Raw genomic sequence first — 20,060 nt, 5'->3', positions numbered from 1 at the left:
GCAGCCGTTTCCCCCCCGGCTCCGGGCCTGGGGAACGTTCCCGTTCCTCCCTCCCAGGCGGTGTGTCCAGGAGGGCAAAGGGTGGCCCTGTGGACGGTGTGGACAGGCTGCACTCGCCCAGGCCTCTCCCCTCCCTGATTTTGCCCTAAATGCCGTTTATTCCCTGGGTTTGGGTGCTCTGGGACTCCTTGCAGTCAATCGCGTCTGGCTGTGCCTATCCCTCTGCCCCTGGTGTGAAAATTATGGAATTCGCTCCACATTATAGAATTACGGAATGGTCTGGGTTGAAAGGAACCTTAAATATCAGCCAGTGCCACCCCTGCCATGGCGGGGACATCTCCCACTGCCCCAGACTGCTCCAATCCCAATGCCCTGCCTGGCCTTGGACAGAACCAGGGGCAGCCACAGCTGCTCCGGGCACCCTGTGCCAGGGCCTCAGCACCGTCACGGGAGGAATTTCATCCCAATATCCCGTCTAACGCTGCCCTCAGTCACCGTGAAGCCATTCCCTGTGTCCTGGCATTCCAGGCTCTTCTCCAAAGCCCCTCTGTCCCTCCCAGCGCTCTGAGCTTGCGCCTCATCCCAGCTTTTGGGGTGAAAATCTCTCCCTGCAGCACCCCCTGAAAAATCCCCATCTCCCTCCAGCCTGGGAACATCCCCGCGTCCCCCTTGGTCCCTCCCTGGATTCCCTCTGCCCCCCTCTCCTCACCCCCTCCCTCACCCCAAATTTGTGGATGCTCCCTGGATCTCCCCCAACCCCTCCCCGTGGGTTCAGCGCTGCCCGTGGGGTCTCCCCTCGGCCCGGCCCCTCCGTCCCCGGTGCCGGTGGCGGTGCCAGCCCCGGCGGGGCGGTCACGGCAGCCGCCAATGGGCGCGGGGAGGCGCGGCCGCCGGAGCCGCCGCATTTATCGGCCGGGCCGGGCCGGGAAGAGCCGGGCGGCGGCGGAGCCGGGATCAGGATTAGGATCGGGATTAGGATCGGGATCACGATGGAGCGGGCGGCGGGGCCCGGAACCGGCACCGGTTCTGCTCTGGCCGCCTCGCTGGCCGAGGGGCTGATCAAGTCTCCGCGGCCGCTGATGAAGAAGCAGGCGGTGAAGCGGCACCACCACAAGCACAACCTCAAACACCGCTACGAGTTCCTGGAAACGTTGGGCAAAGGCACCTACGGGAAGGTGAAGAAAGCCCGGGAGCGCTCGGGGAAGCTGGTAAGGATCCTCCTGGGGGGGCATCGTCACCGTGCGGGGTCCCCGAGCATCCCCCCGCTCCGGTGTGTCCCTCCCTGTCCCCGCCGTGTTTCGGCGGTCCCTGAGCTACCCCCGCTTTCCGCAGCCGGGCTCCGGTGCCTCCCCCTCCGGTGCACCCCCCTCCATCCCCACGGACCCCCGAGCATCTCGTCCCCGCCGCATTCCCCGCTCCGGTGTGTCCCTCCCTGTCCCCGCCGCATCCCCCGGTTCTCCGGTACCGGCTCGGTGCAGCCCAGGCCTGCAGCCCTGCCCGTGCGGCAATCGGGGGCTCAAGGGGGGGACCAGGGATAGCCCAGGGGGGTCTCGTCCCCTCCTCCCCGGGGGGCTGCAGCTCCTCTCGCCCACTTGACCGCGGTCGCGCTTCCTGGGGGAAGGAGCGGGCGGGGACGCGGCCGCCAAAGCAAACACCGCACTTGAGGCTGAAGGGTTTTTCCCTTCCTCTCACCCCAGGTGCGGGCTGGGCTTTGCTGGTGGCTTTCACACGGTGTGGGGCACCCAGAGAGCAGCCGGGCTCTCCAAAATCCTGACTCACCCCAGCTCGCTGGGGAAAGTGGCTCTGGCTCAGCCCAGCTCAGCTTTCCTCGAGGGAAAAGGGGATTGAAACCCCAGGAACCCCCGGGTGCTGCTCTGTCCTGTGGGGATCTGTAAGGATTCCACCTTGGACGTGAATTCCAAGGGGTGGGAGGGACCCAAAAAGCCCCTGGCGCCCCGGCCTGAGCTGGGGGTGACCTGCGAGTGGCAGGACGGGCCCTGCCAGGGGCTGAGATGGGATCGGCGACGTCCCAGGGGGGAAAGAGCCGCGAATCCGCGAGGTTCCCTTGTGTAATCTCGGTGAAATCAGATCCGAAGGCAGCTCTGCCTTTTCCATCAGCCCATCCGAGCCGCTGCTTTGCTGCATAATCAGGGCCTGGAAATGCAGCTTCCACCCACAGAGCTGCGAGGATCCCTCCCCTCTCATGCGAGAGAAAATTCTCTTTTCACTGCCCGCACCTGCAGCTCCGAAATCTCAGCTCTGTGCCCCAAAACTCTGCGGGAGCCCCTCAGGACGGGCTCTGGCGTGGCTTTATTTTCATGCAAATTCAACCCACGGGCCACCGAGCCCTCAATCAACGCCGCAGAAAATCAAAGGCTCTGCTCAGCAGCACCTCCCCGGCCCGGTGAAGGAACAGGAGACTCAAACCCACAAATCTCTCGTCTTCCCACAAATTCTTTCTCGGAGCGCTCAGCATTTCCGGGCCTGGTTAATCTGGAGGTTTATCCCGAGCTCGGCTGTTGTTTGCTCCTTGCCCAAGTGGTTTTCACTTCCCAAAGCCGCGGGTGTGAGGGCAGGGACCGGGCATCCCCCGGCACAGGCTCGGGCTGAAAAGCTGGAGCTGCTCCATCCACAGGGATTTTGCCTCTGGCGAATCGGGAATTGCCTCTGACACTTGAACCATCTCGTTTTACCACCCGGATTTCTTGTTCCGCTCTGAATTTTAAAATACCTGCACCCAAAGCAGGCTGATTCGGTTGGAAGGTGACAGGAAATTCCAGTGCTTTGGCACTTCCATGAATTATTAGTCTGGGAAAAATCCCTTTTCTTCTTGTTAGAAATCCTTTATCTGAAATGATGTTCCTGCTGTGTGCTTTTCCCATTCCTTACAAAAATCCCTGCAATAACAGGTGGGGAGGGAATTGCTGGTTGCTTTCCTTTCCCTTTTTAAAATTTCCTTTCCCTTTCTTTATTTCCTTTCCCTTTCTTTCATTTTTTCTTCCTTCCCATTTTTTTTTCTTCCCTTTTTTTTTTTCTTTAATTTTCCCCCCTTCCCTTTTATTTCCACCTTCCCTTTCTTTTCTCCTTCCCTTTTTTTCCCCACCTGTTTGCAGGGCAGCCTCCGGGCTCTTTCTTTTCCTCCCAGCCTGGATTTTTTCCCAGCCTGGCTCCCGATCCCTGGCCCGCAGCCAAACCAAACACAGCCGGGGGACCTCCCGTGGGACAATCCTCGGTGCCACAAACGCGGTTCGGGGGCCCGCGTGGTGTCAGGAGGAGGCAGCACCTGGAATATTCCAGAGCCTCCTCTGATCTCCGGGAAATCCACGGTGGATTTCAATCCGCGTTTCACCGAGCACCAAACGCTGCCCTGGCAGCCTGGAACAACTTCTGAAGCGCTGCCTGCGGTTCTGGCTTCATGCATCTTTCAGCAGCTGCTGAAAATACCTGTTCTGCCCCCCCTCCAAAAAAAATTTGTAATTAAAAGCCTTTTTTGACTTGGAAAGCGCTCCCGAGCTCGCTGCGCTCCCGGAGGGATTTCCCGGCTGTTTCCCTGCAGGATTCTCCTGTGGCACTGCCTGTCCCCGAGGCTGCTGTCCCCAGCTCCAGGGTGGCCTTTCCCGTCTCGGGGGACACGCTCTGCTCCCATCCCTCCTGGGCAGGGGAAATTTGGGAACAAAGCCGCTGCTCGGCACCCCTGGGGAATGATGGGATGGCTCCATCTGCCTGCAGGTCACTAATTTTGGGATCACGGTGAGGATCCAGAGCTGCTGGATACAGCCAGGGGCATCTCCTGGAGCTGCTTCATCTTTTTATGGATTGTGGCTCTCGCCCTGAGCCCTGGCTCAGAATTTTGGGGGTGTGACCCTCTGGGGCAGCAAGCAAATGCTCAAAAAATGCTCAGAATTTTTGGCCCCAAAATGCTGAGGCTGCTGGGCTGGGTGTCAGGGGGCAGGGATGGAGGAAGCCAGCAGGAATTTGGGAGGCTCTGCTAGGCTCAAGGTAACTGGAGCAGCAGCGAAAAAATATTGTTAAAATGTAACCTGTTAAACAAAGGTCAGGGGAAAGAAAACCTGGCCGAGCTTCCCAGAAGAGCCAAACACTTTCGATATTGCTTTATGCAGAAACTCGGGCCGGGGTTATTGAACTTCCCCGGGCCAGAGTCCGCCGGTTCCCGCAAGTATTGGATCCTCCAGGAGCAATTCCCGGCCTGGCTGGTGCTGCCTGGCGTGGTTCGGTGCCACAAAAATGGGATTAGGGGACCACAAAAATGAGATTTGGGGCCAGCAAGGCTCTTCAGGTGCCCACCTGAGCCCCCTTCCAGAAGCTTCTCCCTGCTCGGATCTCGCTGGTTCGGTGCCCGCTGCCTCCCACGGGTGCCACAGACCTGGCTTAGCAAAACTTGGCTGCCTGCTGGGCTGGGCTTTGAGGAGCGAGGCCCCGGAATGGCAGGGACGCGGGGCTGAGCATCCCTCCCACACCTCGGGCGCTCCCTGGCCCCTCTCCCCGTTGCCGGGCGACTGCTGCGAGGGTCCCTTGACGGGATTAAAACTGTTCCGCATTCTTGTCTGGGAGGGGAAAAGGAGAAGAAAAAAAAAAAAAAAAATTGAAAGGTTGTGCTGGATTCAGTTGTAAATTCAGCCCTGGGAGCGCATTGTGTGCCCTCAACCCCTTTGAAAGGGGATTAGAAGGCGTCTATTCTTACCCCTCTTTCTCCTCCCTTTTCAATCTTCTTGTAGAGGAAAACTTGAAAACCCAAAGGAAAGCCTGGAAAACTCCGGCTCTCCCACCCCGTTCCGAGCAGGGATCTACTTTTTCATCCAAACTTTCTCTTCTTCTTGGAAATAAAGTGGTTTACAGGCAAACAAAACCCGAGGTGTGGGGGGTTTATTTCCCTTTTCCTCATGCCAGGAATTGGCTGCTGCTGTTGTTGTTGTTGTTGTGGTTATCTCCTCAGTCATGGGGCACATTCCTGCGCCTGGCCCAGCTCCAGCGGCGGGACACGATCCCTGCAAAGCCCAAAAATCGGGAGCGGGGCTGTGCTACCTGGGAGGACTCAAGGAGCTCAAGGAACCCCCAAAAATCTGTGCTACCTGCGGGAGGAGGCTCTGAGACCCCTCAAAAATGAGGAGTTGGGCTGTGCTACCTGTGGGATAAAGCTCTGAGAACCCCCAAAAATCCGAGCTGTGCTACCTGCGGGAGGAGGCTCGGGCCTCCCCAAAATGAGGAGGTGTCACAGGTGTCCCTTGGGAGCAGCAGCAGGATTTGGGAAGAATAAACCCCGAATGGATAAATTCGCTTTTCTGCAGCTGTTTCCATGGAGCTCCTGGGGAAGCCGCGTGGTGGGGATTTGTTCGTGACCCGAAATAAGGGAGGGAGGAATTTCTTCCTTTGGGAATTCACAGCCCCCTCTGTGCTCACCCGCAGGTGGCCATCAAATCCATCCGGAAGGACAAAATCAAGGATGAGCAGGACCTTGTCCACATCCGGAGGGAGATCGAGATCATGTCCTCCCTCAACCACCCCCACATCATCGCTGTGCACGAAGGTGAGGCCTCCTCTCCTTTCCCTTCCCTTTTCCAGCTGCATCCATGATCGGAGCCTCGGGAATGGGCTGGGTTTGGTCCTGCTGGGTGGGTTTGGCCCGGCCCTCTCCTCCCTGCCAGGACCTGGCTCCCGTTCCTGGTCTCTCACACGGAATGCAGATGCCCCCGGGTTGAGAGGGGAAATCCCTGCTCCAGAAATATCCTTTCTGTCCCATTCCCTCCCTCCCAGACAGAGGATCCAGCCCCAAATGTGGATTTTGGAAGCTGGGAGCCGCAGTGGGGCTGTGGAGGAAGGCCGAGCTCTGCTGGGCCTGAGCGTGGCTGTGCCGGGCGCTCATCCCGGAGAATCTGGGATATCCTTGGATCTGTTCTGAGCCCGAGGCGGGATTTAATCTCAGTCCTGGAGTCCTCCTCATTCCCTGGGGCACTGGAAAACCAAACCACAGCGTGCTGGGAGAGTTCCTGGTGCTGCCGGGCTGGGCTTTATGGCCAGGGCTGGGTTTTGCTGCCAGGTAGGGTTGAAATAACCCGAGCGAAATTTCTGCAAGCGGAACCAAACTCAGCCCAAATCCGCAGCTGGGTCAGGCTTAGCAGACACCGAGTCCTTGGGCCCTGCTGTGCCCCTGCCCTTCCTCGGGCTGGCTCTGCCCCTGCTCCCGGCGCTTGTGCGGGATCCGGAGCCCTTTTGTGCTGCAAACAAAGGCGAGCGCGCTGGCAGCTCCTCCGCGCTGTTTGCGAGCGCTGACTCACACCGGCGGCTGGAATTCAAAAATACCGAGGTGCTTTTTGCAAACAGGAAGAAAACGCTCCGGCTCTTGGCTCCAGCCAGAGCCTTTTTTGGGAGCACTGGGAACAGGCAGGAAGGTCACCGGCTGTGCCAGCGCTGTCACCTTCCCCTTGGCGAGGGGTTCCAGCACAGAGCCACATGCCTGAGTCACTGCGGTGGTGGCACAGCCGGTGATGGCACAGCCACTGTGGTGACACAGCCACTGAGGGCATAGCCACTGCTGTGGTGACACAGCCACTGTGGTGACACAGCCACTGTGGTGGCACAATCACTGATGGCACAGCCTTGATGGTGGCACAGCCGGTGATGGCACGGCCTCGGTGGTGGCAGAGCCGCTGGGCCAGCAGCCCTGTTGGCACCGGGGGTGTGGGTGACAGCTCTGGTGGCACTGGGGGATGTGGGTGACAGCTCTGGTGGCCCCCCCGACCTGCAGGTCCCTGTTCAGCCCAAGACTGCGGGCAGCGATTGGGGTGGGCAGCCTTAAGTTCAACCGAGGCTTCACCTGCTCATTAACAGCAATCCTCTAATGAGAATCCCCGCAGCCCCGAGGATCTCTTTTAACCCTTTCCCGTGCCCGCAGTGTTTGAGAACAGCGGCAAGATCGTCATCGTGATGGAATACGCCAGCAAGGGCGACTTGTACGATTACATCAGCGAGCGGCAGCGGCTCTCGGAGCAGGAGGCGCGACACTTCTTCCGCCAGGTCGTGTCCGCCGTCTACTACTGCCACAAGGTGGGCTGGCACCGCGATTCCCGGGGCTTTCCCGAGGATTTCCCGGTGGAGAGTGGCTGGGTGGGCTCCTGAGTGCTCCTCCCGAGGATTTCCCGATGGAGAGTGGCTGGGTGGACTCCTGAGTGCTCCTCCCGAGGATTTCCCGGTGGAGAGTGGCTGGGTGGGCTCCTGAGTGCTCCTCCCGAGGATTTCCCCATGGAGAGTGGCTGGGTGCTCTCCTGAGTGCCCCTCCCTGCAGCAGAGCGGGTGGGGAGGGGTGCAGCCCCACGGGAGGTGAGAGGAGCTCGTGGCTCTTCACCTTTCCCAGCAGAAGGGTTTGGTCCTGCCTTTAGTCTGAAGGGTGTGGCAGCGCCCTGGCAGCTTTTGGGAGGCCTTGGCCTCGGCTGCTGCGGTGGGGGGGTGACTAACCCGGCCTGGGAGTTGTCACCTCCCCTCCCACTCGACCAGACGGACACGCCCAGGGCTGCCCGCAGGGCTGGAAGCCAAATCCTGGCTCACCTGTTCTGTTCTTGAAGGGAATGTGAAGCTGCAGGACCTCCCTGGGGCTGTGGGATGTGCCCTGACAGGACCCTCCAGCCCGAGGGTGTCCCCAGAGGATGCCCCAAGGCTGTGTCCCAGCCCTGGGTGGGAGCAGGGGGTGGCAGAGCAGCTCCTGTCCCCAAAGCAGGCCGGGGGCTCGCTCAGCTGGGCACAGCAGGGCCTGGCCAAGCAGGAGCTGTGCCCTGGTGGGGCTGGCACCACGTGCTGCCATGGCTGGGGACAATGGAGGAGCCCAGGGTGACACCTGGTGCCGTCACCTCCCTGCTCCTGGTGCCGTCACCTCCCTGCTCCTGGCGCTGTCACCTCCCTGCTCCTGCTGCCAAGCTGGTGCCACGGGGGCTGGGTCACCATGCCCGAGGCCACACCCGGGTCACCATGCCCGGGGCCACACCCGCGCTGTTTGTGGCTCCTCTGCCCTGCCCGGCTGTGACCTCCCGGCCTGCCGGACCTGCCCTCCCTCAATCCCGCCGCGAGTTAACCCCGGCTCTTCCCGCAGAACGGGATCGTCCACCGGGACCTGAAGCTGGAGAACATCCTGCTGGACGCCAACGGGAACATCAAGGTGAGGGGCTGGGGTGTCACCCAGGGCGAGCTGGAGGGACAGGGGGTGACCACAACACCTCAGTCCCCTCAGGGCACGTGATTCCCAGAGCTCTGGGAATCTGAAAATCCTGGGATTCTGTTTTGCCCAGGAGAGCTGGCAGAGCCTGGCGCCTGAGCAAACCTGGTAAAGCCATAAGTGATATCAGCCTGCTGATAAGAGGGCAAAGTCTGAGCACCCAGATCAACACTGGCTGCATGAGCAGGGCTCTTTTCCTGGTTTGTGTACGTGCCAGCCAGGAATTCCCAGCTCCCCCACGAGCCCTGAGTGTGTTTTCTGCCAGGGAGGAAGGGCACAGCCAGGGATCCCCGCGGTCACTGAGAACGGGCTGCGGGATTTATCTCCACCGGGGATAATTTTGCAATTGGGAGCTCGCGGGCAGCCACAGAAGCTCGTGTGACAGCTGTAATGAGGATAATGAGCACTTGTGCAAGGTGGAGCTGATAGGGACCGCTGCAGCCCGGGGTGGCTGGCAATGAGCTGGAGGAAAGCCTGGAAGTGCTTCCAGCCTCACCCGGGCTGCAGGGCAGCATCCCTGTGCCTGGGATGAGGATTTCGGGAGGCAGAGAGCAGCAGGAGCGACCTCAGGGATGGAAAACCAGGCTGGTGGTGCCACCTGAGGGGATTCAGAACCAAAAGCAGGCCTGGTTTGGACCAGGTTCATCCCTGGAGAGCTCCAGGGGAACTTTCAGCCTTGAGAAACTTGGGAAGGGGGACTTTGGGAAAAGGGACATTGCCAGTGGATGACAGCTTTGTTTGTCCCCTCAGATTGCAGATTTTGGGCTGTCCAACGTTTTCCAGCAGGACAAGCTGCTGCAGACCTACTGTGGCAGCCCCCTGTACGCGTCCCCCGAGATCATCAACGGGCGGCCCTACAAGGGCCCCGAGGTGGGTTGTGCCTCCCTCCAGGCTGTGGGAATCGCTCTGGGGTTTTCCCAGGGTATTTTGGGATAAAATACCCCTGAGCCCGGGCACTGTGGGATGTGCTGGGGTCCTGCCCCACACTCTGTCCCTTCCCTGTGGCTGCTGCCATGCAGGGAGTCACGATGAGACTCTGGCGGGGTGGGGACCAGGACAGCCCGGTCCTGCTGTCCCCTCCAGGCTCCTCTGTCCCTGTCACAGGTGGACAGCTGGTCCTTGGGTGTCCTCCTCTACATCCTGGTCCACGGCACGATGCCCTTCGATGGCCACGACTACAAAACTTTGGTCAAGCAGATCACGAGTGGGGACTACCGGGAGCCCACGAAGCTCTCAGGTAGGGACACCCCCGTCCCCCTGTGTGTCCCCCCCCCCCCCCCCACTTGTCCCCTCCCGTGGCTGACCTGTCCCTTCCCCAGATGCCTGCGGGCTCATCCGGTGGATGCTGATGGTGAACCCCGAGCGCCGGGCCACCATCGAGGACATCGCCACGCACTGGTGGGTCAACTGGGGCTACAAAATGCCGCTGGGCGAGCAGGAGCTGCTGCGGGAGAGCGAATCCCCGCTGGCCACGGTGGCCGAGTGGCTGCGCCGCTCGTCCCGGCCCCTGCTGGAGAACGGCTCCAAGGTGCGCTGCTTCCTCAAGCAGCACATCCCCGGCGTGGCCCTGGAGCGGCAGCGCTCCCTCAAGAAGTCCAAGAAGGAGAACGACGTCTCGCAGGCGCTGCAGGAGGTGCCCGCGGGCCCCGAGAACCCTTCCAAGTCCATCCTCAAGCGGCCCAAGGGCATCCTGAAGAAGAGGAACTCGTGCGAGCAGAAGGTGCCCGGCCCCGGCCCCCCGCCGGCCGAGGATGGGGAGGGGGTCCCCGCGGGGCTGCCCCGGATTTCTGCAGCAGCGGGAGCAGCGCCCGCGGCCGTGCCCAAGAAGGGAATCCTGAAGAAGCCCTCGGCCAGGGAGTCGGGTTATTACTCGTCCCTGGAGTGCTGCGAGTCCGGGGATGTGCTGGACGCGGCGAGTTTGGACCTGGACGGGACCGTGTTTGTCGAGCCGCCCTCCCCGCCTCCCCAGGGGCTCCCGGCCCGCAGGAAAGGAATCCTCAAACACAACGGCAAATTCTCCTCGGGCAGCTCCGAGCCGGGAAACTCCCCTGGGAGCTTCGGGGGTTTCAGCGAGGTGTCCCTGCCCCCGGAGAACCCCCCCGGGAGCTTCGGGGGTTTCAGCGAGGTGTCCCTGCCCCCGGGACCCCGCGCCCGGCCCGCCAGCGCCGTCAGCGAGGACAGCATCCTGTCCACCGAGTCCTTCGAGCAGCTGGACCTGCCCTCCCGAGGCCCCCCCGGCAGCGGGGCCGTGCGGGGCTGCGTGTCCGCCGAGAGCCTCCTGCGGCTGGAGGAGGAGGAGGAGCGGGAGGAAGGGCGGCGGCTGCGCCGCTGGACTGTCACTCACTGCCGCAGCCCCTTGGCGGAGAGCAGCGCGTCCCTGGCGAGCTGTGACAATGGCACCGAGCTCTACCGGCGTGCTGTGACCGTCGGGGTGAAGCTGAGCTGAGCTGAGCTGAGCTGAGCTGAGCTGAGCTGAGCTGAGCCGAGCCCAGCCCGCTTCCCTCCCCGCGGGGCTCTCCCCCGGCTTGGTGCATTTTGGGGATGGGGCTGAGCCTCCCTCCCTTCCATCCTTCCTTGCCCGGGGCTGCCGGTGCTGCTGATCCACATCCCACGGATTTATTTGGCAGCCTCGGGCCCGGGGGATGCCCCAGGACAGGACATTGAATGGACCAAACCCCCCAAAGTGACCCCCGAAGAGGGGCTGGGGGGTCCCGGGGGCTCCTTCCCTCTCAAACTCATCTCATCACGGGGGTGAAAGCAATGGCTTGGGGAGGGTGGGATTTTTGTTTTCTTTGCACTGTTTTTTTGGCTGCACAAAGTAACGGAGGGGGTGGGTGATATACCTCAAACAAGCTGCAGATGTAGCAGGGTGCTGGCGAGGGCTCCAAGGTGCTGCCCGTGGGCTTTTAGGAGGTGCTGGGGGCACCCAGGCCACGGCTCTGCCTTGTCCTGAGTGCTGAGAAACTGGATGTGGCCAAAAGCCCGGGCTGGGAAATGCTGTGATGCCAACATCTCTCATTGTTGTGTTGAAAAAAAAACAAACAAAAAAAAAGAAGAAAAAAAAATAAAGAAGAAAAAAAAAAAAAAGAAGAAAAAAAAAAAAGAAGAAGAAAAAGGTGCCTTTGGTGAGGCACCGTGTCTTTATTTATTGATTTATTGCCGTTGCCCAGGCTGGTGTGGAGGGCAGCAGCACGGGACGTGTCTGGCTCCACAGAGGGGTGTTTTTGGGGAGGTGGCTGTGTCCTCGTGTCACACGGCTCCCTTGCACTATTGCCACGTGTGCTCGTGTTGTGTTTTCCCTCCTTCCTGCAGCCCGGGCTGGAGAAAAACCATTAAATTAAAAGCAAATGGTAAAGCGGAGTTGTCATCTTGATTGCTGGGGGTGAGGGAGGGGCTGCCTGGGCCTGGCTGGTGTCGCTGTCCCTGTCCCTGTGGGTCAGCTCAGACACCTCCGTGTGCTCAGCCCCTCCTCAAACTGGGTTTAACTGGTGCTGAACTGGGGCTGGGCACATCGCTGATGTGGGGGCTCTGGAGAGGGAAATCTGGGTTTTAAGGCTGAGCAGCTGCTGGACAAGCACAGTACAAAATTTAGGGAAGAAGGACAGTGGGGGATCAGGATCCCTTCTCTCCCCACCACGAGCAGCCCCCCTGTCCCAACCCCGCTCCCAAACCCCTCCCACATCCCTGAACCCCCGTGGGTTTGGATTTGGGGAATATTCCCGGGTTTTGGTGGCTGGAGCTGCCTCTCCCCCCTTTCCCTTCACCCTCTTAACCCGTTTCCAGGCGGGTTAACCGGAGCCTCCCCCTCCCCTCCAGCACGGCCAGGGTGGCAGGGCCGTGCCCGGAATGCCACCCCTTGTCCCACCGGGCTCGGGTCACCGCGCTCGGCCCCCGCCGCGCATTCCCCGCGTGCTTCCCGAGCCTTTGAGAAACTCCGGAGCGCTTAAATCTGCTCTGAGGGCGAACGGGCTGAGCCTGGGCAAAGTCCCGGTGCCCTGGGTGGGATGGGATGGGATCCATGGGGTGGGATCCATGGGATGGAATGGGATGGGATGGGATCCATGGGATGGAATGGGATTCTCTTCGGATTTGGTGTTGGAGCATTTTGGGATGCTGCAGCCCCGTTTCATCCAGGATTTACAGGAAAACCTCCCCTCGTGCTGTTTTTGGAGCCGCGGCAGCTCTGGCGCTGCATCCCAGATTTTGGGACCGCAGCTACCAAAGGACAGGTGTAGGGAATTCAGGCCTGGCAGCCGGGCATTCCCAAAGATTTTTAATGGGAATGTTGGGGTGGGTGATGTGTCTGCTCCTGGCTGGGTCACATCTGAGCCCCCCAGACCCCACTGGGACCGGGTTAGCCGAGCCCTGGTGGCCACTCCGGAGCCGTGGGTGTGCGGAGCCCACCCCGCCCCGTGTCGCCGTGTCGTGGGCAGCTCAGCCCAAGCCTGAGCTGTGGCATCTCCTCCGAGTCCCTTCCCACCTTCTCCCGGGCCATGGGAAAGCTGGGAAATGCCCTCGGATGAGGCGGTGACAGCCCGAGGGCACCGCAGTGACCGCCCCCCATCCCTGAGCTCCCGGAATTCCCCCGCCAGCTCCTGGAAACGCTCCTTTCATCCCAGCCTTGATTTCCGCTGCCTCTGAGCCCCCCTCTCAGCCCCCCACCATTATTCGCGGCTCTTTTATCCATCCAGCCCTTTCATCCCCAGGATTGACAATTCCCGCAGCCCCCACCCCGCCCTGCCCGGCCCCGCGGGGGTTTGGGGCGGTTGGAAATGACCTCAGCCGCGTTTTGATGAGAAAATGTCATTTTTGGGGGGTGACTTCAGCCCCAAGCGCTGCGTTTGCTGCTCAGCAGGGTGTGGGAGCGGGGTCGGGGAACAGGGAAACCGGGAGAAACAGCCGGAGGTGAATTGTCCTGGAGGGCTCGGAGCACCGCGGGTTGTCCTGTGGGTTTATGATCCTGATCCAAACTTCCCTGGCCTCTATCCCAAGGGATTATCCAGCCTGGATCCTTCTCCCGCTGGTCCTGGGGGAAACCGGTGCTTCCCGCTGCTTCATCCCGGGGTTTGGGAATGCAGCCATGGCCAAAGGACAGGTGTAGGCACTTCCAGCCATGGGAATTGGCCATTCCCGACGGTTTTTAATGGGGATGCTGGGGTGGGTGGTGTGTCTGTGCCTCTCTGGGTCACGCCAGGCTTGGATCCCCCCTCACCCGGGGGCTGCTTTGGGATCCACATCCCCCCCGAGCGGCGACAGCGCCGTGAAAAAGGAGGAAAAGGGAATTTGGGGATGGGAGCAGCCGTGATGTGGCTGGGACAGCGGCTCCAGCCGCATTCCCGGCAGGTCCCGGCGGGATTTCCCGGAGCTCTGGACGCTCCCCCAGCCCCGGGGGCCCTGAGTCACCCCCGGCTCCGGCTCCTGCCCGGGCTTGTGCCCGGAATTCCGGATCCACGAGCCCTTCTTTGGGATTGGGGGTTCCAGGGGAGCCGGGGTTGACCCCAGGGACAGCCTGGGGCCAAATCCACCGCTGGTGTCGGGAATGCAGCGCGGGGATGGGGCTGGATCCCGCTGGAGCCTCCCAGAACCGCTGGGAAGGGATGGATGAAGGGCCACAGGCAGCTCTCATTAACCGCTGGCTCTTAATGAGGCCCGGAGCAGCTCAGGGATGCCCCTGGAGCTCCAGAGCTCGGGTGTCACCTCCCCTCTGGCCGAGCTCCTTCTGTGGAACCTTGGGATTGTTCCTTCCTGTCGGAATCTCCCGCTGTCGGTTTTCCCTTCCTCGGGTTTTGTGTCGGAGCCTTTTTTGTGTGTGTGACACATCGTGGGCCCAGAGCCAGGGATATTTCTGAGACATTTTGTCAGAACTTTGAGTGCCGGAACAATTAACACAACAAAGTTGAGGTGTTTCTTTGCCTCTGATTCTTTCAAAGTGCTTTTTTTTTTGTAGGTTTTTTTTTTTTTTTTTTTTTGTAGTTTTTTTTTTTTTTTTAAAGGTTCCTCCACAACCACCTGTTTGATTGCTGGATTTCTTTGAAGATCTGAAGGAGAGAAATCCCCACATGAAAGTCCTCCCATCTTCAATGGCAGCCTGGAGCGGCCCAAAAAAAAGCGGAGAAAGCGGCGCCCAGAAACTTTGATCCCTTTTTTTTTCCCTGGAACACAGGGAATGGCTGGGTCACACCTGAGCCAAAAATGCAACCCCAGACCCCACTGGGGACCTGGCCAAGCACTGGCGGCCACTCCGGAGCTCCTGTGCCCTCCTGGAGCTGTGGTGATGTTTTTTGGGATGCTGGAAGATTTCTCCAAGCAGGACAGCTCTGCCCATGCCATGCCAGAAACTCTGGGATGTGCAGCGGAATGGGACAGAGAGGATCAGATCCAAAATCTGTGCCTGTGGGACCATCAGGACATCTCCTGTCCTTGCCATCCCTGGCAGGATCCAGCCCATGAGCTGAAGGGAGCCAGAAAATCATGGAATATCCTGAGCTGGAAGGACCCACAGGGATCACGGAGCTCAACTCCTGACCACAGCCCCTCACCCCGAGCCTTGGGCTGCTCCCGGGACACTCCGGGCTTGCAAAAGCCACCGGCTCTCATCCCTCGGGCACTGTCTGACAGCGCAGTGACTCAGTGACCCTGCGGGTCCCCAGGGGTTGTCACACCTCCTGTCACCCCTGCGTCACCTCCACGGCATCTCCGCGCTGCCCAGGCGGGCACCGGCACCGGAGGGACCCCAACACCGCCACCCTGCCGGCTGGGGCTGCCCGAGGTGGGCACGGGGCTGCTGCCAGCCTGCCCTGGGTGGGCACGGGGCTACTGCCAGCCTGCCCGTGGCTCCAGGAGCCTCTTTCCAGTGGCCCAGAGCTGCTCCTGCCCCAGCCGGGAGCCTCCATCCCATGGCAGCGCCCATCCCGTGTCTCACACGGGAAGGGAGCGCGGCACCGCTGGCAGCTGCAGGCGAGGGCGATTTTCCCAGCGGGTCTGGGAAATCGGGAATGCAAAGCAGCAGCCAGACAGGTTTCTGGAAAGGGCCGGGCCTGGCGGATCTCGAATTCGGGACGCTGGTGCCCAGCCAAGCCCGCCTGGGAGTCGGGACCCTCCAGTTCATGTCAGGCACCTGAGCGACAGCGGGACCCCGGTTTGTGCCGCCGGAGCGCGGGGAGCGCCCATCCCCAGCCCCCCGAGGGTCCGGGGGCTGCTCCCCGCTCTCGGGGCTCTCCTGGGCTGGCACACCGCTGCTGTGGCACGAGCAGGTTTGGATCCCGCTGGGAATTTCCTGCAGCGGCGCTGGGAGCCGGGCTGGGCTCTTGCCTCACCTGCTTTTGCAAGAAGCAGCCGGGGGAAGCGGTTCGGCCGGCTCCGGGGCTGGCAGCCTGGCACGGCGACAGCATCTGGGTGTGCCACCTCCCCGCCGAGCCGGTGGCAGCCCCGGCGGTCGAGCCAGCGGGGCCGGTTCGCCGCGTCCCCGGGGGAGCCTCCCGTGCCTGCTTTGCGCGCGTGGGAAGGGCTTGAGAAGGGAGCGGGGCGCGATTCCCATGGAGCTGCGATCCCACCGGGCATTCCCGGGGCTCGGGGAGGGGCACGGGCTGAGGTGGGCACGGAGAGTCTGGGGGGGACAGACCCGATCTCTGCTCGCTGTGGCAGTGACAGAGCACAGGGAAGGGCTGGAGCAGGGCCAGGGGTCAGGCTGGGTTTTAGGGGAAGGGTCTTCCCGCAGAGGTGGCGCTGGGAAGGGTCCCCAGGGAATGGTTTGGTCACTGTTCCAAACCTTCCAGAGCTCCAGGAATGTTTGGGAAAAGCTCTCAGGGTGAGATTTTGAGATTGTTCCGTGCAGGGCCAGGAGCTGGATCAGTGATCATGGTGGGTTCTTCCAGCTCAGGATATTCCAGGATATTCCTCTCTTTTTTTATCTTGGTGTTTTCAATGCCGGAACCTTAACTCTGATATTTGCGTTCCTGAGGAGAAATGGGAAGTTTGGATATTTTACTCATCTCAGGGATGCACAGGGTGGGATTTTGGCATCCGCCATCGACCCGCGAGTGCCGCCAGCCCTCGGGGAACCCCGCGATCAATGATTTCTCTAATCTTATCTCAGTCTCTCTGCTGCTTTCCCTTGTGCGCCCTCCCCTCGCTGCCTCCCCTCCCTTTGTAGCCGCCCCGCTTCCCCTCCAGCCCCAGCTTTGATCCCGGGAAGCAGCAATTGATCCTCCTTATCTTTATTGTGGGAGAGACATTCCCGGCACGGTCCTTAATTAAATTCTTCATTTTCCTCCACGAGCCTCTCTCCCCCCGCGGCCAGACGAGGATTTATTTTTAAACGCGCAATTAAAGGATTGGAGTGGCCACGAGTGGGACACGGCCGGGCGAGCTGCGGGGCTGCCGAGGCCACACGAGCTCAAGGGGCTGCTGGCCACCCTGTGGTGTTGGCACTGGTCACAGTGGCCATGGTGGCACTGGCTCTGGTCAGTGTGGCACTGGCACCTGCCATGGTGGCACTAGCACTGGTCATAGTGACACGGGGATGGCCCACAGTGTCACAGGGACTGGCCATAGTCGCATTGGCACTGGGCATTGGCACCAGTCATAGTGGCCACAGTGACATCGGGATGGGCCATGCTAGCCCAGGCACTGACTATGGTGGCAGTGGCACAGTGCCATCAACACCAGTCACAGTAGCAGAGGCACTGGACGTGTGGCACAGACACAATTCATGGTGACACTGGCATTGGTCACAGTGACCTGGGGATAGCCCACAGTGGCCCTGGCACCTGCCGTGGTGGCCACAGTGCCCGAGGCCAGCCGTTCTGCCCTCCTGGATCTTTTCCGCTCTGCAGTTTCTCCTGCAGGCGCCCTGACCCGCAGGGCAGGAGCATTTTTCATGTGGAACAGCCGAAATTCCCCCGGAGACAGCTCAGGAATGCGAGGCATGTTATCCTTGGTACCAGCTCTGCTTCTTACGGCCTAAGCTCGGCCACGCCGCCGGGGGGAGGGGACAGCCGGGGACGGCCGTGTCCCCATTGATGGGTGCCAACATTCCCCCCTCCCAATCCCTTCATCCTCCTCCTCCTCCTCCTTGGAAAACTCCCCAGCGCTGTGCCTGGCTCGGGTCTCCGTGCCCAGGGGATGCAGGTGAGCCCTTCTGGTCCTTCCTGCTCCTGGGCACGCAGGGACATCCCTGGGGGGACAGTACGGGGATATTTTGGGGGTGCCCCCAGCAGAGCAGAGGGGATCGAGGAGATAATTTTATCGTGCAGGGGCACAAGGCCAGGGGATAAATCAGCGCCTGGCTTTGTCTGCGTTAGCGGCCATCACCCTGAGACACCAGCACGACTTGTGGGGATGACTCCAGCCGGGCTGGCTGCGGTGACACGGGACAGGCCACGGGGACAGAGCTGGCCCCACCCTGCAGCACCTGGGCACCCCGGGGCACCCTTGGCATGCGGGACACAGGGGACAGAGGGACATCCTGCTGCGCCACCCCAGGTACCCCTCACGACCCTCCAGCCTGTCCCTGGATGTCCCCAGCGAGCTCGGTCACACACAGTCACACAATCACCAGGTTGGAAGAGACCTTTAAATCATCGAGTCCAACCCAGCCCAGCACCTGCACTAACCCATGGCACCCAGTGCCACATCCAGGCTTTTTCAAACACATCCAGGGATGTGACTCCTCCACCTCCCCAGGCAGACAATCCCAGAACTTTATCACTCTTTCTGTAAAAGACTTATTCCTAACATCCAGCCTAAATTTCCCTAGGTGCAGCTTAAGGCTGTGTCCTCCGGTTGTGTCACTTGTCCCCGCTGAGCGTCCCAATGTCTGCATGTGCCACACCAAGGGCTGGCTGAGCCCCGGCCCCACGAGTGTCGCCGTGCCCGGTGGCACCAGCCCGGCGTGTCCCGCAGGGCCATTCCCTGTCCCTGCCGCTTATCCCGCTGCCGGCCGCGAGCGCAGCTGCGGCTCTTACATAAAACGCAATTAGCGGCGGGCAGCGAGGCCTGAATGGAATTAAGGAATTCCTGCCGGGCTGACGTCAAAGCTTCACCTCTCCCGCACAAAGGGGGCCCTTGTGAACCCCCCTGACCCCGCCGGGACAAGGCGAGTCCTCAGGGAGCCCCGCGCCGCGCATGCCATGCGGGAATTGTCCCCAGTGGCACCAGCAGCTCCTGAGCGGGGCTCGCTGGCTCGCGGCTTCTCTTTGCTGGGTGCCAATGGCCCCCCTGTGCCAGATGCTCGCCCAGGAGAGGGGGGCTCGGCCTGAGCCCGGCCTGGGGAGCCGGAGGGTGCTGGAGGGGAGGACAGGAGTGGACATGGGGACAGCAGGGCCATGAGCAAGAGATCCCGAAATTCCCACTGGGATGGCATCGCCCCGGCTGGAGGAGCGAAACTTTTCTCGCTGCCCCAACCTGGGGCCTCCTCCGGCCGCTGCCAACGAGGTCACAGGGACTGGGCAGTGCCAGGCCGGGACGTGAATGTCCCCAAGTGTCACAGGCGGCGAGGGGGGGTGGCAGGGCTCACACACGTGGGGCTCCTGCCCCAAAATTGCCTCCGCTTCAGGGCGATTGTGTGACAGCACGAGGGGAACGAAGAGTTTTAACTGCAGAGGGTGCGTTCAGACCGGACACTGGGAAGGCGTTTTTTAAAAGGAGGGTGGTGAGAATGGAATGGCTGCCCCAGGGGAGTGCCCAAAGCCCGGCTGTGGGGCTGGGAGCAGAAGGTGTCCCTGCCCATGGCAGGGGTGGCACTGGATGGGCTTTAAGGTCCTTTCATCCCAAACCGTCCTGTGACGTCACCATTGCTGATGCTGTGCTGGGGGGGCAGGAAGGGGTTAATGCGCTAATTGAGGGTGTGTGACCCACCCTGGCCCCTGTCCCTGTCCCTGCCCGGCCGTACGGGAAGAAGCTCCGGAGCGGCTCCGGGATCTGCGGCGGGGACCGGGGGCCCCCCTGCGGCCGCGGCGCCGCATCCACATCCCGGAGAATTCCCTTCACCGAGCATTCCCTGCCCGGAGAATTCCCTTCACCGAGCATTCCCTTCCCGGAGAATCCCCTTCCCGGAGAATTCCCGGAGCATCCCGTTCCCAGAGAATCCCCCTCCCGCAATCCCTTTCGTGGCACAATTCCCTTCTCACAGAATTCCCTTCTCGCAGTCCCTCTTCTGGCACAAATCCCTTCCCGGAGCATCCCGTTCCCGCAGAATTCCCTTCCCGCAGCCCCCGCCCAGCCGGACGCTGATAAAACCAGGACTGAGGGATTTTTTTTTTTGCCCCCATTTCCTTTTTCTGGGCGCAGGGCTGGGGCAGCTGCACCGCAGGGCTCCCGATCCGAGCTCAGGCAGGGCATGGAGCCGAGTTTAAGTTTAATCCAGGAATTCTGGAATTTAGTTACTCACGGTTTTGTTCCTTTGCTGGTGTCAGGGCTGACCTGGTGCGGGATGCACCTGGCTGGGAAGAGGCAGAGGAGGGAAATCTGCTGGATCTGAGGGTGGGACAGCCCCCCCTTGCTCAGGTGAGCATTCCTGACCATTCCCTCCGGACGGGACGTGCCCTGGGTGTCACCTGCAGCTCCAGGGAGCCTCCACAAAGCTCTGTCCTGTCCATACCTGTGCATCCCACCTGGGCACGGCCCCGCCCCTGCCCTGAGCCTTATCTTGGATACCAAACCTTTATCAGCTGCCAGCTGTGATGCTCAAGAGGGGATGCAGGGACCCCGACGTGAGGCTTGGCTTGGCCCCGGGAGCATGGAGGAGGTGGCAGAGGGACCCTCAACCCTCCCAAATGCCCTGTGCCAGTCCCGGGAATCACCACCGAAAATGTTTAGGGCCAAATTCTCACCTGAGGCC

General features: G+C 61.2%; 1 protein-coding gene across 1 annotated transcript; it reads left to right on the top strand.

The window, feature by feature from the left end:
• Positions 1-926: 926 nt before the first annotated feature.
• NUAK2 (NUAK family kinase 2) lies at positions 927-11,576 on the top strand. The gene is made up of 7 exons (XM_014872571.2): positions 927-1,208; positions 5,425-5,545; positions 6,911-7,062; positions 8,099-8,164; positions 8,972-9,091; positions 9,326-9,458; positions 9,541-11,576. Exons 1-7 carry the CDS (start codon positions 990-992, stop codon positions 10,665-10,667), a joined length of 1,938 nt encoding a protein of 645 aa, XP_014728057.2. The 5' UTR covers positions 927-989; the 3' UTR covers positions 10,668-11,576.
• Positions 11,577-20,060: the final 8,484 nt, after the last annotated feature.

This window comes from Sturnus vulgaris, chromosome 29, assembly GCF_052056855.1.
Source record: "Sturnus vulgaris isolate bStuVul1 chromosome 29, bStuVul1.hap1, whole genome shotgun sequence".
In the NCBI taxonomy this organism is placed as follows: Eukaryota; Metazoa; Chordata; class Aves; order Passeriformes; family Sturnidae; genus Sturnus; species Sturnus vulgaris.
This window is presented reverse-complemented; position numbering and strand designations above follow the sequence as displayed.

Coding starts and splice junctions, on each gene's coding strand:
- NUAK2 (XM_014872571.2), top strand. CDS start 990: ATGGAGCGGGCGGCGGGGCCCGGAACCGGCACCGGTTCTGCTCTGGCC. Junction 5,546..6,910: donor CATCATCGCTGTGCACGAAG/GTGAGGCCTCCT, acceptor CCGTGCCCGCAG/TGTTTGAGAACAGCGGCAAG. Junction 9,459..9,540: donor GGAGCCCACGAAGCTCTCAG/GTAGGGACACCC, acceptor TCCCTTCCCCAG/ATGCCTGCGGGCTCATCCGG.